Raw genomic sequence first — 18285 nt, forward strand, 5'->3', positions numbered from 1 at the left:
CACAACACCATGAAAAAACATTATCGACGATCGCGAATCTGCTTATATCCATAACACATTACGAAAAGATCTAAATATGTAAAAAAAATTCGATTTCCTCTCCAGAGAAGGAATACCAAGGCATCCTGTCAGGGATAGAATGAGACCCGACTGAAGGGAAGTAACTCATTTCTGACCTGAGTTCAGGATGCACTGAGATAACCTTAGAGACTTTCCAGTCTTGATGAAGCCTTACCCCTGCCCTTAAAGTGGTACAAAGGTTACCACAAGGAGGTTGGTTGGTTGGTTTTTGGGTTTTAATGTCCCTACAGCAGATGCTAGCTGCTATTCGAGACCGATGCAGTTATTTTCTTTTTCACTTCACATGGCAAGTTCTACGTTTCAGACTATTTAAATTCAGATCTATCACTGTAAAAGAAGGTTCTAAAAATGAATCACAATCACTTCTGGAAGGCTACTTCAACTCTTGTAAAAAATCTTGATCTCTTCCACCGCCCGCAGCGGGCTGACTGACAGGCTGTTTACGCTCGCTGTCATCACTAGCCGCTTGCTCATGAAAACACCCCAGCGTTTTGCTTTGCTGGATCGTTTGTACAAACTATTTTTAAGTCGGGAAGGGCCAGGATAGCTGCAGTTTGAACTTTTTTCTCCGTTTTCTACGCGGCTTCGCATCTCGATGTCGAAACGGGACGCCGCCATTTTGCGTTTCCCCTAGCAACTTAAATCTCGAAGGGATGTGACCTTATAAAGTTTTATTTAAAGCAGTAATTAATACTTTTGAATAACATTGTTTGTTTTTTCTTGCACTTTTTTTTTACTCTCTAGTACATCGAATTAAAAAAAAAAAAGGAAGAAAACTGTTCAGCTGGAAAATGAAAGCGAAACTAGGACTGACGTGTGATGGATACCGCTTTTTCCCTTTTCAGTCACTTTAATACTGTTTTAATTATTGAACTACGATCAAAATATTGCCGGTCCGAAAAGACATTTCTAACCTTTTTGGACGACAAGTATTCAGTGAGAAAAGGCATTACAAAGGTGTACAACTGAACTATGATGAAAAGCTTATGATACTGATACTCATCAGCGCCTGGCTTTATTTATCTTCTATTGAGTCATTCTCACAAGGAGGCGGATAGCGGAGTTGGGGGGGGGGGGGGGGGAGAGGGGATGATTGTGGTGGGCATCACTGGCAGATATGTTGAATGCTACAAAAATAACAGCTCAGCTCGGCGGCTGTGTCGGCGTGTTGTTGGTGGGACTTTCGGTTCAGCCGGAAGACAGTGAATCACTGAACTGAGTCAACTGAGCTAGTTGCGTATACATAACTGATTTGCCTTGCGAGTAACCAAATACTGCAGCAGTTTGTCTAGCAGGTTTAAAAAAAAACAGGAATCTGCATATGTTTATTTTGCTTTAAATACGTGTGATTGTTGAACAGAATACGCAATCGGTGCTTACAACTAAATATAAGCTCTGCAAATGGGTTCTTGTCAGTGTCCACAGATACAAACTGGCGCTAAATATAACAAGTCGCGTAAGGCGAAAATACAATATTTAGTCAAGTAGCTGCCATTTTTCAGCAAGACCGTATACTCGTAGCATCGTCAGTCCACCGCTCATGGCAAAGGCAGTGAAATTGACAAGAAGAGCGGGGTAGTAGTTGCGCTAAGAAGGATAGCACGCTTTTCTGTACCTCTCTTTGTTTTAACTTTCTGAGCGTGTTTTTAATCCAAACATATCATATCTATATGTTTTTGGAATCAGGAACCGACAAGGAATAAGATGAAAGTGTTTTTAAATTGATTTGGAAAATTTTATTTTGATAATAATTTTTATATATTTAATTTTCAGAGCTTGTTTTTAATCCGAATATAACATATTTATATGTTTTTGGAATCAGCAAATGATGGAGAATAAGATAAACGTAAATTTGGATCGTTTTATAAATTTTTATTTTTTTTTACAATTTTCAGATTTTTAATGACCAAAGTCATTAATTAATTTTTAAGCCACCAAGCTGAAATGCAATACCGAACCCCGGGCTTCGTCGAAGAATACTTGACCAAAATTTGAACCAATTTGGTTGAAAAATGAGGGCGTGACAGTGCCGCCTCAACTTTCACGAAAAGCCGGATATGACGTCATCAAAGACATTTATCAAAAAAATGAAAAAAACGTTCGGGGATTTCATACCCAGGAACTCTCATGTCAAATTTCATAAAGATCGGTCCAGTAGTTTAGTCTGAATCGCTCTACACACACACACACACACACAGACAGACACACGCACATACACCACGACCCTCGTTTCGATTCCTCCTCGATGTTAAAATATTTAGTCAAAACTTGACTAAATATAAAAACACAAATTCAAAATCTTTCAGTTTCGGGTCCTGGAGTTTTATTGTTCTGCAAACCATACAGTTGGTTGTCAGTTTTGGTTTGGTTGCCCAGATAATGCGCAAAAGACTGATTTGCTGACTACTAAGTAGGTTAAAACTGTACATATGTAGGTCACCCGTACATCGGCTAAGTTGCAACGTTTAGCGATCGCTCCCTTCTTTCCCTTAGTAACGCTGCCGGGACAACCAGTCGCTCTGCGCTATATAAACAATACGGCTTGCAGCCTCCCTTTCTGCTAGCGTTGCTCGTCACATTTGACAGGTTCGGCCACAACAATATAATAACAGACCGTAGACGAGGGAAAACTCTTGTGGTACCTCTTATAGCAGCAGAGGTTCATGTGTCCGGGGCCGGGAACATCCCGGAATAAAACCTTCAGCGTTTCCGCATTGTAGTGTTTGTCTCGAAATTCTTGAACGTCTACACATTTGGCCCGACATGTTCTAATGTCCAGGGGCGGACGAGGGGGGGGGGGGGGGGTGCACAGAGTGCAGGTGCACCCCCCTCCAGCAAACAAAAAACCAAAAAAATTTGGAAAGCTGATTCTATGACCATTTATAAGTTCAAATGGCACCAGATGGCACCATTTTGCTTCTTTGAGCCAAAATTTTTTCCGGGGGGGCATGCCTCCGTACCCCCCTAGCAAATTCGGGCACTTTGCGCCCATCACATTCACTTTCGATTCAAAGTGCACCCCCCCTTACAAAGCAACTGATCCGCCCCTGAATGTCCATGGTTCGTCGCATCCAAAACAATATGGTGGGTCTTCACGTTTCAGCAGATAAGAATGTGTGATGTGACTGTGCCCAATGTGTAAGCGACAGAGAACTGTCTCTTCTTTTCTGTTAAGGCGACATTGAGGTAGACTGTCCGACAGCTGGGGGACGATCTTATGAAGTTTATTTTCTTCACATTCGTCCCATTCGCTCCGCCATAGGTGCATGTCTGAGTGTGTTCTGAAATCTGAATGCTTTGTGTGTTTGTCAGTGATGATTAGACAATTCATACCGTTACTCCCTAGCCCTATACCCTTGCTGCACATGCCGCTTTTAAAGGGAGAGTACCCCTGTGACACCTGTAGGGTAGTCACACTTGTACAGCTGGTCTCCCTTGTTGTTGCAATTATTCGACAGTCACCAACCTCGCTGGAGTTGTAGTGTTAAAGTGGAGGGGTCTGGGAACTGCGCGTCCCTGCGTCCTACACGCACTAGAAGTAAAACAATATTTTTTTTAACATGAATAAATAAAAACACGTCACATCACATAATGACCTGTTAAACTAAACAATAAAGAGCGATTCAAAACATGGCTGTATTGTCTCTATTGTGGTGGTTATATGCTAACTTGAAGAAACTTGAGTTGGGTGTATCTGATGAAGGACGGGAAAGTGTGGGTGTGGATGGGGACGGGGGGGGGGGGGGGGAATACTCAAGTCCCTCCCGGACGAGTGCTCATAAACGTGGTGTGCATAGTTCAGCGATGAAAGTAAAAATAGAACACAACCGAAAGTAGCATCAGACAAACCACGAACTGGTAGCAAAAGGAGCATACGGTTACGGTATCTGCTACGGCCGACACCTTATCTGTGTCAAAGGGTCGAGACGTGTATGACGGCATACTAGCACCACAACTGATAGTTTCTCTAAATGTTTATGATTCCCCCCTCTATGTTAAAACATTTAGTCAAAACTTGACTAAATGTAAAAATGACACTCAGAATAATGGACTCAGAATAACTGTCTGTAATCGACCGAAGAGCTAACAATTCTGGTTTGAGGTTGTAAGATGTCACCGCACACCAGGAATACCTCAACATTTGTTTGATATTAAGATTTGAAGCGGTTGTGTTCGGGTTACGTTTTGACACGGTAATTTCTCCTTAAATTCTTCCGCCGCACTCTTCGTGTTGGGGGGCAGGGACCGCGTAGCTCAGTCGGTTGAGTTCCTGCCTTTCGGCTATGGGTTCGAACGAGTTGGCAATATCCCGTTTGCCGAGTGCCCGAGGCAAAAGTGGTATTTGCTAGCAGCTTTTTGTAATCAGTGCCGTAATATAAATCTGACAACTTTATTGTGTTTACTATCCATCTTAAGATGTCTACTGTTTTCAACATAGTGTAAATTCAAATAATCACGTTTTTCTTACAGTATTTTTTCACCGAACGTCTTAATTAATATTACCACAGACGCAATAAAAACAAGTCGCGTAAGGCGAAATTACTACATTTAGTCAAGCTGTCGAACTGACTCACGGAATGAAACTGAACGCACTGTATTTTTTCACCAAGACAGTACGGCTTCGTCAATCCCCGCGAGAAGGAAATCGCTCACCTCCCACGTGCAAAACGCAGTGAAATTGACACGCCAGAATAGCGCGGTAGCGTATTGTGCTAAGCAGGAAAGTGCGCTTTTCTGTATTCTTGTTAACTTTCGGAGCTTGTTTTGAATACAACCTATCATATCTATATGTTTTTGGATTCAGGAAATGATAAAGAATAAGATGAAATCATTTTTGGATCGATTTGTTAAATTTTAATCGTAAGATAATTAATCTATTTTCGTTAATTGTTATGACATTTTAAGAGTAAACATGACATATGTATATATTTTTAGATTCAGAATGTGATGAAGAATACGATGCAATCAATTTTAAATCTGTTTGCGAAAAATCGATTTTAATGACAACTTTAATGAGCAAACTGAAATGCAATACCAAAGTCCGGGCTTCGTCGAAGATTACTTGACCAAAATTTCAACCAATTTGGTTGAAAAATGAGAGCGTGACAGTGCCGCCTCAACTTTCACGAAAAGCCGGATATGACGTCATCAAAGACATTTATCAACAAACAAAAAAAAAGGTCTGGAGATATCATACTCAGGATCTCTCATGTCAAGTTTCATGAAGATCGGTCCAGTAGTTTTCTCTGAATCGCTCTACACACACACACGCACACACATACACCACGACCCTCGTCTCGATTCCCCCCTCTGCGTTAAAACATTTAGTCAAAACTTGACTAAATGTAAAAATGGTAAGTTTGAGGGTTATTTTGATATATTTATAACAGTATCATTTATTTGCAATCATTTGATAGCTGTCTAACACTTTTGGCGCAGATGTGGCGTCATCTATTGCTCTCGAAGCTTCTCATAACAAATACAAGTGACGTCATTGATTAGACAAGTTATCCCGGTACGGCATAGCCACAGCACATTCACTGCACATCACACGGTCGACGCGGAAGTCTTTTCAGGTTAGTGGTAATTTTCTTCAAACCCTTTTACCGACATGAGACTTACCGAACCGAAGGTACAACAAAAATTAACAGTGCGGTGCGTGAAGATACCCAGGTTTACTCTGATAACGAACGGGGGAATGTGTGTGTGTGAGCGGGGGGGGGGGGGGGGGGGGGGGGGGGGGTGGTGGTCCAGGGAGGGGAGTTTTCCAAGCCTTCCCGGTTTTTTATTGTGAAGGCATAAGAAGTCACACTAATATGCCAAATAGACACTTTTTGTTGTCACTGATTGTGAAGGCATAAGACACCCACACATTGAGTGTGGCGAGTGCGGAGAGTCGGTCATTGTGTGCCCGGCATGATACGATGGAAGTGCACAGAGTGCCACGACTTTGACCGAATGCAGTGGGAAAACTAAAAATAGAACACAACCGAAAGTAGACCGTACTGGATGCTAAAAAGGGTCCCATCTACAAATGCCCGACACTGGGAGCTATTAAACTTACCCACAGGTTGTAAAACCCTCGTTCAGCAATTGAAGAAGTATAATGATTGAGTATCAACGCCCCCCACCCCCCCCCCCCCCCCCCCCCCCCCAAAAAACTCTAATTAATTAGCACGAACATTTGAAGCAGGTCAACTGGTGGGAACACCTACACGCAAATCACAATGTAAATGTCCTGTCTATGCCTGTTCACTGTTTATGGCAACTTGAAAGGAAAATAAAAGCCCACTAACATTAACTTTAGTGTCTTGTGTCCAACGGACTGCCAAATACTATGACGCTTCTGATCATGAGACATTTGAAGGGAATTGAGAACGATTGAAATGTAGCCTACGCGTACACAGAGCCAACAACCACAGCAAAACAACAACAAAATAAACAACAATAGTCCTAACACACACACACACACACACACGTAACCGCATGCGCGCGTGCGCAAGAGCACACACACACACACACACACCAGCGTGTACAAAATGCAGCATTCAATGTGACAGACGTCTATTAATGAACGTTGTGCGCGACATGTGCACAGCTGTTAAAGCCCCAGTATGTATGACGGCTTACTAGTGCCAAAACCTAGGGTTACCATTTTCACGTAAAAATTAGTCATTAACAGTGTTAAATACTAATTTTCATTTTTGCCTCGTTTTCGGTGACAGTAGTCGGACTTGAAGAGCCCGCACTGAGAGGCTACAACGTCCGGCAAACATCACTCTCACACTATTTCTGAAATAACTTTTAATAGAAGGCCTTATCGAGCAAGTTATCCGACGTAAAGATGCATGTCACAGTTTTCTGCAATAGCGCATTCCTAAACGTTGTTTTGGGTATCTTAGAAAAGAATAATCGACCCCGAAAGCTTTCGAATCGAAGCTGTGTTTAGCAGACGGACTTTCAAGTTGATCGGCTGTGGCCTCACACTTTCATATATATATCTTTCAATATAATTCCTTTTTCGACAAGTTGTCGGGCAGACAGCTGTACCTCATATTTGTTTCCACCACTACACTCATACATCGCCCCATACATCTGCTTTATAGTGTGTTAGTGAAGGACAATCGACTTCCTCGCCCCACTCGCCAATCTCGCCTGTAAGAAACAGACAACTGATCTTGTCTTGATGAAAAAAGAAATCTTTTATGATTTAAGAATGTTTGTGTTACAAGCTGTCAAATTATTATTTTGATTTTAAAAGTTAGTTCAAGCGCCAAAACGAGGCGCCTGATTATCCGTTTGGATAGTCCACGAAAATAAATTCTTTGAAAATGTCTCACTCTCGACAGAAAGCAGCCAGGATGTTCCCGTTCGGTGAGCGTTCAAATGGAAGTATGCTTGTACTGTATGCAGAGTCTCGGGGAGCTCTGTGATGGTGTACGGGAGGCTTACTGTGCCTTTAATTGATCGTTGGCTCAGGTTTCTGAACGGAAAGCAGGCAGGCTGTCAATGGTTTGTTTACAAGTATGAGTCTGACATAAAGAATGTCCACAATATAATGTTTATACTGAGAAACATAGAATGATGTATGTTAGTTTCCATGATCATTTACACAGAATGGAAGGTAAATATAATTTTATGAGTTATTTCTAATATGCTGACTGTTAGCAAATGATAACAAGACATGTCGAGAAAAAAATATCAAGCATGAGCCTTTTAGACGAATGCTGATATCGTTTGTGAGACATGTCTGTTATCATTTGCTAACAGTCAGCATATTAGAAATAACGGTTTTATTACCGTTTAATTTGACCAAAAGAAATTTCGAAGCAACCCCGGCCCGCGAATTAGACAGAACAGCCGCAATGGGAACTTGAGCGCTTCTACCTCAGTGATAATGCCTGTCAGTCAAAGAATTCTCGTGACCTGGGTCAGCCAATCAGAGTAATACACCTGACGTGATGAATATTCACAGGTCAAATGCCTTTGACACACAACAATCTCACAAGAAACCATGTTGAACATGCGTTTCGGTTGCTTCGCTTTTTCTCGTTGAACAGAGAGCGACAGATTTAGAACCGACTCCAGACGGATGGGAAATGACGTAAAGATACATTTGATGTAAAGCGAGTGGCGCAATTTCACTTGATTTTTCCGAACTTTGATCATTTAGATTTCAAGTGAGCGGTCGGCATTGCACACTCAGACGATGGGCGGTGCCTTGCTGTTTCGTTACGCACCCACCGACAAAACTCGCTTTTCGGTATTTTTTTTAGATAAAGAGAGTATTATCTGACAGCATTTGAAGTGTCATTCTTTAGAATAAATCACGCTGATATTGTTGAATTACATTTTTACTTTGTCTTGTTAATGTTTAGCGTGATAAACAAAAAGGATCCCTGCCTGAACGTTATAACATTTAGAGGGTCACCTAGAAGCCGTCCTGATTGGTCAAAAAGCCTTATGGGGCACTGAATTGGTAATAATAATTCATATCGTCAATGCACTATAAAATGGAAGATCGATTATATTCCATAGTTTTCCAAATGCACTGTACTACGCACAGTGGATGTTGCGGTCGGGCCGTTATGTGTTCAAACACAATCTACGCTAGGTGGGAAACTGTCCATTTTTTTCCAAGTGCAAATAGTTTCCAGCAAAATGACACAAACGTAACAGTTTCCCGAGAACAATGCAAACGCGAGATTAAACTGGGCAACGTTATTTCCAGATGCAAATACTTTTGAGAAATGGGAGAGTTGGGGAAAACAAAACTGAAAGTAGCTATAGCCACAGGCGCGTGACCTCACCACTGCACAAAAAGCAACAAATAAAAAAAAACTTGGAATGACCTACTGTACCGTACCATCTGAGTACATTGCCTGTGATTGAAATATAACACTGTACTACGCGCAGCCGGTAATTTCCGCGCATATGTAAATTCCGCGCTTGTAAAATACATGTATGCTCCGCGCAATATCGGGTTGTAACTTCCGCGCACGAATTACTGGTTCGGCTCATACAACTTGCGCGCGTACTCACAGTCCCTACGGTTAGTACGTACCATGTGTCTACTGCCTCCTTCCAGCAAAATCAGAACAAACGTATACATCCATGTTTACCATACTCAGAGAAGTGTGTGCTGCACATGATCTTGACTTTCAGGTGATATCTCTCAATATAGACTTTGAAAAGGCTTGTCACAAGAGTGTGTTGGCATTGTGGCCTGATGTCTCAATCCATGGGTGCCAGTTTCACTTGTCGCAGGCGTGGTACCGCAAATTGTGCGAGTTAGGACTGTCCGTTGAATACAAGACACCAGATTCAGAAATTGGTCGGTGGCTGAAAATGTTCTTCGGCCTTAGTTTCGTGACGCCTGAGGATGTCCCAGACACAATGGCATTCGACATCATGCCCGACACCCCAGACGACCCCAGATGTGTCAGATTTGCTGACTATGTCTGCTCGACCTACGTCGACGATGGTGCCCAGTTTCCACCGTCAGTGTGGGCCGACCCTCAGATCGACGGGGTGAGGACCACAAATGGATGTGAGTCCTTCCACAGACATTTTAACGATCAGTTTTACGTGTCTCATCCCAACATACACGAATTCATGCAGAAACTGAAAGAGGTGCAAACAATCACATACGTTAAAATCAGCACAATCAACAGTGGACAGGGACACACGCGGCCGAGGCCGCAACGAAGGCAGAAACTGCTGGAACTGGGGAGACTGCAGCAACGATACAACACGGGGGAAATCGACAGGAAGGAATACGTCAAGTCCATGGCCTGGAAAAATTTGCCGGCCATGCTGTGACTTCCCCCCTCTTGTACCTTTGCTGCAGTCTCTGTGACTGTGATACCAGACACCCGAAATTTCTGTAATTTCTGTTATATAATAAGTGAACAAAATATTCTTATACGCATGGTTTAAGTCTTCATTCGTTTTTATCGACTTGTCTGTGTAATAAAGACGTGTTCAATATATAGATATACAAGTGTCAGTTTTCATGGATATACAAGTGTCAGTTGTTAATGTCTCAATGTCTCACATTTGACCGAGCAAAGACACGCGCGCTAGTTTCACATCACATTTTGCTAAAACACGCGCGCATCTTACATATACACCACGCGCGGGAGTTTCACATGCGCGGAAGCTTCAAAATTGGGAAAGTGCGCGGAGTGTTCAGGTTTGTTGCGATGCGACTGATTTCTCACCTGTGACCCCCCACCACCCCCTGGAAATAGTGCATCCGGGTTGCCAAGGCAGGTAAACCCGTTTATCAACTTAATTTTTAGCTGCAGGCCGTGTATCTGCGTTATACTTCACGGTTGTTTGCAGCCCCCCCCCACCCTACTTACTACCCCATCTCATCCCCAAAGTGAAGGGGTTTTTAGACGCTACACTCAGTGACGTTTGCACTATTCGCTAGTTGTAAACATCTATGCTTAAAGCTTCTTATGCCTGTATTTCTACACCAAACTTTAATATCTCTCTCGCTCTCATTGTTTTTAATCTTTATCTTTTTATTGTATTATTATTTTTATTGGCAGAGTGTTTGCTTGTTGATTAGTTTGTATTTTTTCCGTTTTTTTTTGTTGTTTACATTTTCACGCAGTTTCATTGTTTGTTTATTACTTTCTTTCTTTCTTTATTTGGTGTTTAACGTCGTTTTCAACCAAGAAGGTTATATCGCGACGGGGAAAGGGGGGAGATGGGATAGAGCCACTTGTCAATTGTTTCTTGTTCACAAAAGCACTAATCAAAAATTTGCTCCAGGGGCTTGCAACGTAGTACAATGTATTACCTTACTGGGAGAATGCAAGTTTCCAGTACAAAGAACTTCAATCAATCAATCAATCAATGACGCTTATATCGCGCATATTCCGTGGGTACAGTTCTAGGCGCTCTGCAGTGATGCCGTGTGAGATGAAATTTTATACGGCCAGTAGATTGCAGCCATTTCGGCGCATATTTACCTTTCACGGCCTATTATTCCAAATCACACGGGTATAGGTAGACAATTATTAACTTAACATTTCTTACATACTGCTTGACTAAAATCTTTACAAACATTGACTATATTCTATACAAGAAACACTTAACAAGGGTAAAAAGAGAAACAGAATCCGTTAGTCGCCTCTTACGACATGCTGGGGAGCATCGGGTAAATTCTTCCCCCTAACCCGCGGGGGGTTTTGTTTATTAATATTTTTCATTCTCGCCCAGGTATACAAAACGTTTCCTAGTTTACTAGTTGACAGTGTGCACATAATTATATATCTCGCAACGTGAACAAATCAACATTTTTGTATCGATACACCAGCCGTGCTCATAGTATGTATTCGGAACAAAAGCGCAAGATGTTGGTTGGGAAACATTTGTATTGTGCCACGTTTACAAAATACGTTACAGGAAGTGTTCCAGGGGAGGTCAGTCATCATTACGTCTGTACTTTTCTGACAGCAGTTGCTTCCCTTAGACCAATAAGCACAATACATGACAGAAGTGAAAGGCTCGAAGTGAAAACACACTAATTTTCATAACTATACATTTCAATCGTCTGTCTATACAACTGAAAAGGTCCTTCTCGCTTGGCTAATTACACCCCCGGTATAGGGGTGTGTATAGGTTTCACTCGATGTGTTTGTGTTCGCAAGTAGATCTCAAGAATGAACGGACCGATCGTCACCAAACCTGGTGAACAGGTTCTATACATTCCTGAGACGGTCCTTACAAAAATTGGGACCAGTCAAACACACGGTTAGGGAGTTATTGGTGGATTAAAATTATACAAGGCCTGGTATAGACGGACACCCCCGTTGGTCAAAGGGAAATAACCATTCTCACTGCCACCAACTGAGAAGGTTATTTCCCTTTGACGGGGGTGTAGTTCCTATCGGAGGAATTTCTTGTTTTGTCTGTTTATCCCACAAGGTGTTTAAAAAATCACAACGTTTAATAGCGGCCTCAGTATCACTGGACTGTGCATCAAGGCAGACTTGACAACACTGATTTACACAGACCGAATAAGAGATGCATGTCTAGGCAGGGGCGGATCCCGGGGGGGTTCTGGACCCCCGTAGGAGCCCGCCTTTGTCTGCTAAGAGACGGTTTTGGAAGGTAGTTGGGTAATTTGTTGTACCAGATCGGTTTTATTGTCCTTGTTTTGATCCAAATTTGGCTTCTTAAATTTACTTTTTGGAAGGTGTATTCGGGGAAGTTTCTTGGATCAGATTGCACCAGATTGCTCCTTGTTTTTATCAACATTTTCAGGGGGGGCATGCCCCCGGACCCCCCTATGAGGTTTGAACGCTTCGCACCCTCATCTAAATGCTTCGCGTCGTCGAATTGTCCCAAAATCAAATTTGAAAACCCCCCCTTAAAAATGATGTGATCCGCCCCTGCCTAGGTCACGTCTGTGCTGTGTCCTGCCATAGTGCATTGCCAGTGCCTGACTTTGACGGTGCTGTAACTCAAGTTGAAGTGTAACCGGAAAGTGTTTGATTGTTTGATTGCCCGAGTGTTCTTGGCGGTGACATAATGTCTTGACAGTCAGTTGCCTAAAGGCCCTATTCTACGCAGACCACGAATCGCACGATTCCAAATTTAGGCCATGAACTCCCGATTCCGAAAAATCGTAGTTAATTCGTTACAAATTCGTAGTACATTCTGAGGCATTGTAACTGAATCGGAATCGATTCGTAGGTATTCCTAACTCCATCGGGGATTCGTGGCCAACATTTTGAACAGCTCAAAACTTTCGCCACGAATTCCCGATCGCTCAAGAATTACAAGAACTGACTACAAATATATACGAATCAGTTTAAGAACTTCACGAACTGACTACGATTCAACTACCAATCCTACAATTTATCAATTCGTGGTGATTCGTGGACTGTGCGGAATAGGCCCATAACATAACCGACTCAGAAATCATGTGCTTTCATGAGATTATATTTTCAAAGGGAGGTAACTTGGAATGAAATCAGCAAACGTTACTGTAAATGTTGTGCACACGATGTCAAAATTGAAGTTGTCTGTAACTGAGTAACAAGAATTCAAATATTTGACAATTCTATGAGTCATTCAATTGAAATCTGTCACATATAAAATAGATTTGTTTTATTCGTGTTTCAATGGAGAAGAGTTCACCTCTGTGTGTGTCTGTGCTCAGGTGGATTCACTCCGTGACTGGTACTACATGAAAGGTGGGGACACCACCTTCAACCTGCATCTCATCGTCAGTGACTGGGCGACAACCCAAGATTGATATCGGCGCAGACAGTCAGGCCACACCTGCGCTCGGTATTTTTAAGCACAGAACACAGCGAACGAGAAGAAGAAGAAGAAGAAGAAGAAGCAGCAAAGAACACCATGGAATCAATGGAAGATTCAGGAGCTGTTTCTGGAAACGACATGAGCGTGGATGAGGAGAATGACATCATCACCATTAGTGATGACGAGGAAGATCTAGATCGCAAAGAACTAGTTTGGAAGCAGCTCGCCGTGTCAGGTAGACCAGTAAGTGATGCTTCCAGACGCTCCACCAGACCTCAGACTGCGCTGGCTGGGCACGGGTACTACCACTGTGGCGGAGCTCACGGCAGATGCGACTTCCGAGCTATGCTATCTGCCACGCTGCAGGGCCATCTGAGTGAGTTGCACCAGCGAGAAGAATTCTACTGGTGCGTTTACTGTGCGAGCAAGGAGAAGGGACAGGACAGCTTTTTGAAACATCTGGATCAGCACCTTGATCTGCAGTTCTCCAGTCTGAAGTGCATGGTCTGTGACGTCCTATTTGTGCATCCTACTGCCGTGCTGGTGCACATGGAGGCCTGTCACCCAGCCTATCGTGATTATGTCTGCTGGAGCTGTAGCTCCCAGTTCGCCAGTTTGCGCGAGTTTAAAACCCATGTTGACAAACATCTTCTGTGTGTGACACAATGCCCACACTGTCCGGCAAAGGCGTGTGATAAAGACGCTGTGCTGCAACACGTACAGTCCTCGCATAGAAGGCCTGCCTGCGATGTTGACGACCAGGAGGTGCTCCTGTGCAAGGGGCGCGTTAGAGATGATAGGGGTCGTTTAGAAATTGCAGTATCAGGATCACACGACAGACACCAACCTTCAACTGTCCAGGAAAGGCAACCAGCTCCACGAGAGGAGCGCTCAGACACAGGGACAAACCTGAGTCCGACTAACATGAACACGGGCCCTGAAAACTTGAGCCGTCAACCTCAGAAAGCGCTTGAAGGTCAAAGGCACCATGCGACTGGCGGGAGTACTGGGCGTCAACAGGGTGAACACCAACCACCAGCTGTGCAGAAAGGGAACTCACCACCACGGGAAGAGCCCTCAGTTTCAGGGGCAAACCTTTCGGGTATTGACGTTCACACGGACCCTGCAAACTTGGGCCTTCAACCTCAGCGTCTATTTGACAGCCAATCGCGACATACCATTGGCGGGAGTACCGAAATGACTGACCAGAACACGGACCCTGCAAACTTGGGCCGTCACACTCAGCATCTGCTTGGAGCCCAAAGGCGACATACGAGTACTGAAAAGGTCATGGAGTCTGAAGCAAGTCCTCAGAGGGATCAGGGCGAGATTCAAAATGCAGCCGCAGCTCATAGTAGTGATCTTGGACGAAGCAGAGAAACAGTAAGACAATCCACAAGAGAAACAGCCAGAAAAACAGCCAGAGACAGAGAAACAGACAGAGACAGAGAAACAGACACAGACACCAGCGACTATGAAGCTAGTGGTCAAGGTGACTATGAAAGCCCAACTGAGTGTGGTGCAATCAACAGAGAGGAAACGTCCTCACAGCCAGAGCCTTCACACACCGGTCCACCCTTGGTCACCTCGTCGTCCGATGTCTGTTCCTTTGGTTGGTTAGAGCGGACGTACAGACGGGTTGACGGGTGTAAGGGCTTTGAAGCCGTCTCTTGCAAAATTTGTCTCTACAGGTCAAAGTCGCTGTCATTGCATGGTCAGCATTTGAACACTGTGCACCCTGAACGCTTCAAGGGTTTTGCTTGCCAGGCTTGTAACTTTGTTTCAATCATGTCAGAGTTCGAAAACATTCACAGGTGCCAACAGTTAGCCAGCCAGTGAGAGGAATTGTGCTTGATTAAGGGCAGCAATATTCAAGATTGTTAGAACGATTTCAAGAAACAAATGTGAAAGTAATGAAGTTTTAGAACCTTCCTTTTACAGTGATAGACCTGAGTGTAAACAGTTTTAACTATGTAGATAGCTTGCCATGTGAACTGAGCACCCAAAAAAACAAAGTTGCATCGGTCTCGAAGAGCAATATAAGCTGAAGATACGATACAAAAAATAATAACCAACCAACCATTCAAGGGCATGACAGACGGCTGTCATACCTTTCCTCAGCCAGGGACGCAGTGTCCTCTCATTCCGATTTGTAAGTTGAAACAAAAGAAAATTAAACAAAACTATGTCAAACACATTCTCGAGATTGAGAAAAAAAGTACAGGAGCAACTGCGCAATGTATAAACTTATACAGCACCGTCTCTACTCTCTGTGCATCAGCTGTTGTATCTCAAACTCAAGCAACAGAGGACCCGCCACTGGCAACTACGAGAACTGATCTGGAATGCAGGGCCCTGTCAGATAAGGTGCTCCCATGCACGTGCGAAGTCATCTTAAACCATGCAGACTTTAGTCTCTCTCAATCATCACTTCAGTTTAAGCACACGGACCTCTTCAACTGTCCACAATGGTATGGTGAATTGGGTAGGTATCCTCTTTGGGTGACAACAGTCACAAGGTTGATTAAATATTGGTTACGGTTATTGAGACAGCCAGACAATTTTTATTCAAAGAAGACATACAAAATGTTGTTCAACCTCCACGAAAAAGGTGGTATCACATGGGTAACGCATGTAAAGGCAGTTCTGTGTGAAAATGGATTTTACCAAGTTTGGATGTTTGGATGTGGAAACGAGAGGGTGTTTTTTGCAGAACTGAAGGAGAGGCTCTGCAGTTCCTTCTGTCATGATTGGCGTAATCATTTGGACTCGAGTGAGCGCCTATCACTGTATGGAAAATATAAAGCCTGTTTTGAAAAAGAATGTTATGTGGACATTGTATGGAAAGATGTGTACAGAAATGTCATCGCTCAATTTAGAATGGGCGTTTCACAGATAAATATCCACAGATATCGCTTCCAAAATTCAACAGAAAACAAGTGTTGCCCCTTTTGTGAAGATAGATTAGAGACCGAAATCCATTTTTTGTTTGAATGCCAAACATATTGTGAGTTAAGAATAAAGTATTTAGCACAGTTTTTAAGTGTTGGTGATCAGTTGGGCAGTATGATTACCATGTTTAAAAAAACAAGACACAGAAACAATTGTAGATTTAGCAAAGTTTTTGTTTTTTGCATTTCAGTTAAGATTGTCAATGTCAAATAATAATGAGGATTAATTGTCGCTGAAGGTTTTGTTGTTGCTGTATTTATTGTTCGGTTGTATGTATATATTAGGCAGCATTGATGTGCAAGATTATAGATACAGGAAAGCTTGGAACAAACCACTGTGTATTTTGCATACGTTTAAATATCATGTTTTCTATTTTTTCCTGTGATTCATGTGTACCCCCCCCCCCCCATTGAAAGGGGCTGTAGGCCCATATTCAATTAAACTGTGTCAGTGTCAGTGTCAACTGTCCACAATGAGAGTGTCGGGCCAATAAAACTCTTGGGCTATTTGTACACCGTACTGTACTAGGAAACATCGTACACACCCAAGATGCGCCAAGGCAAGGGTCCTCCAAGAGAACATGTTGTATGTTGGATGAGTAGCTATACTTGACCTGACCACTGTGGGGTTAGGCTACTCGTAACAACAAACGGGACATGTGCTTGGGTGCAGAGTACTTGTCAAAATAAACTGAACATGTGCGTGATTGCGTAGAGCTACTGAATGAGGTTAAGTTTATTTCAGACGTGTTGTAAAAAAGACCGTTCATTTTCGTTCTTTCTTTCTTTATTTGGTGTTTTAACGTCGTTTTCAACCACGAAGGTTATATCGCGACGGGGAAAGGGGGGGGGGAGATGGGATAGAGCCACTTGTTAATTGTTTCTTGTTCACAAAAGCACTAATAAAAAAAATTGCTCCAGGGGCTTGCAACGTAGTACAATATATTACCTTACTGGGAGAATGCAAGTTTCCAGTACAAAGGACTTAACATTTCTTACATTTCATTTTTGTTACCAATAAAAAATATATATGATAAAGCTAGTTTTATTTTTCCTTTTCTTTTCTTTCTTTCTTTATTTGGTGTTTTACGTCGTTTTCAACCGTTCAAGGTTATATCGCGACGGTTTTATTTTTCCTAAGATAGTGCTCATTGGTAGGTCGGTGATCGAAGACATCCACCCCAAAATATCGATTTTCAAAAATCAATACTGCAGCGCGTTTAATCGTTTAAAGTTGAGGGATTGCTTCTGATACTTGTGTGAGAAAAATTATGTTATAAACATAAATAAGAGATAGAGGATAGGTGGAATAAAGAGATACAAACTGCTTTCTATCCTTACTTTCTGTGAAAAGGTGAATTACAGTCGAACCCACTGATAAGAAACTCGCTTGAACCATCGCTTACAAGAAAGGACTTTTTATTTCCTTGCCAAATGTCTTCTTTATTCCACTTAGAATTCTTAAAGGCACAGTAAGCCTACCGTAAACCATCACATATACTGTTCTTGCTATGGTTTTTTTTCCTATCAACATTCAGTAGATTTTGCTTGCTTGCAGGCTGGCATTTTTTGTATTTTTTGTTGTTGCTTTGTTTAGTTTTCATTTGTTTGGTTGTTTGTTCGGTTTATTGTTCGTTCTTCTTGTTTATCTTTTATTGGAATTCCTCATGGATGTAAGGAGAGGTTGTAAGAAAAGGCATAGCCCTAAACCTCTGTCGTTATAAAATAAAGTTAGATCCATCATCAGTTCTCTCTTCGTCTCTTTCCCAATTGTTATTCAGATCGAAACCTAAATATGCTTCACATTACGTCATATATTGAACCAATTGGAGTCTTTTCGGTTGTCAAAGAGCTTTTGGCTCGGAAGATGCAATGCGAATATTAGTAGGTGTCGGGCTAAAACCAAATGTGAAGATAATATATATTTTATCTCCCACAATTCCGAGAGGAATGGGTCACGTGAGAT

The 18285-nt window shown here is 42.5% G+C and overlaps 1 protein-coding gene across 2 annotated transcripts in view; it reads left to right on the forward strand.

Annotated features, from left to right (window-relative positions):
- The first annotated feature begins 5600 nt into the window (after positions 1–5600).
- The window catches only part of LOC138961580 (uro-adherence factor A-like), a 24225-nt gene continuing 11540 nt past the window's right edge, over positions 5601–18285 (forward strand). The window contains exons 1-2 of one of the 2 annotated variants that reach the window (XM_070333241.1): positions 5601–5657; positions 13265–17150. In XM_070333241.1, the coding sequence (XP_070189342.1) occupies positions 13465–15207 (1743 nt within the window). In that variant the 5' untranslated portion in view covers positions 5601–5657; positions 13265–13464 and the 3' untranslated portion in view covers positions 15208–17150. Of the gene's footprint in view, positions 5658–13264; positions 17151–18285 lie in introns of those variants that run through there. The other variant, XM_070333240.1, reaches the window with a different exon arrangement.

Source organism: Littorina saxatilis, linkage group LG3 (genome assembly GCF_037325665.1).
Source record: "Littorina saxatilis isolate snail1 linkage group LG3, US_GU_Lsax_2.0, whole genome shotgun sequence".
Taxonomy (NCBI): domain Eukaryota; kingdom Metazoa; phylum Mollusca; class Gastropoda; order Littorinimorpha; family Littorinidae; genus Littorina; species Littorina saxatilis.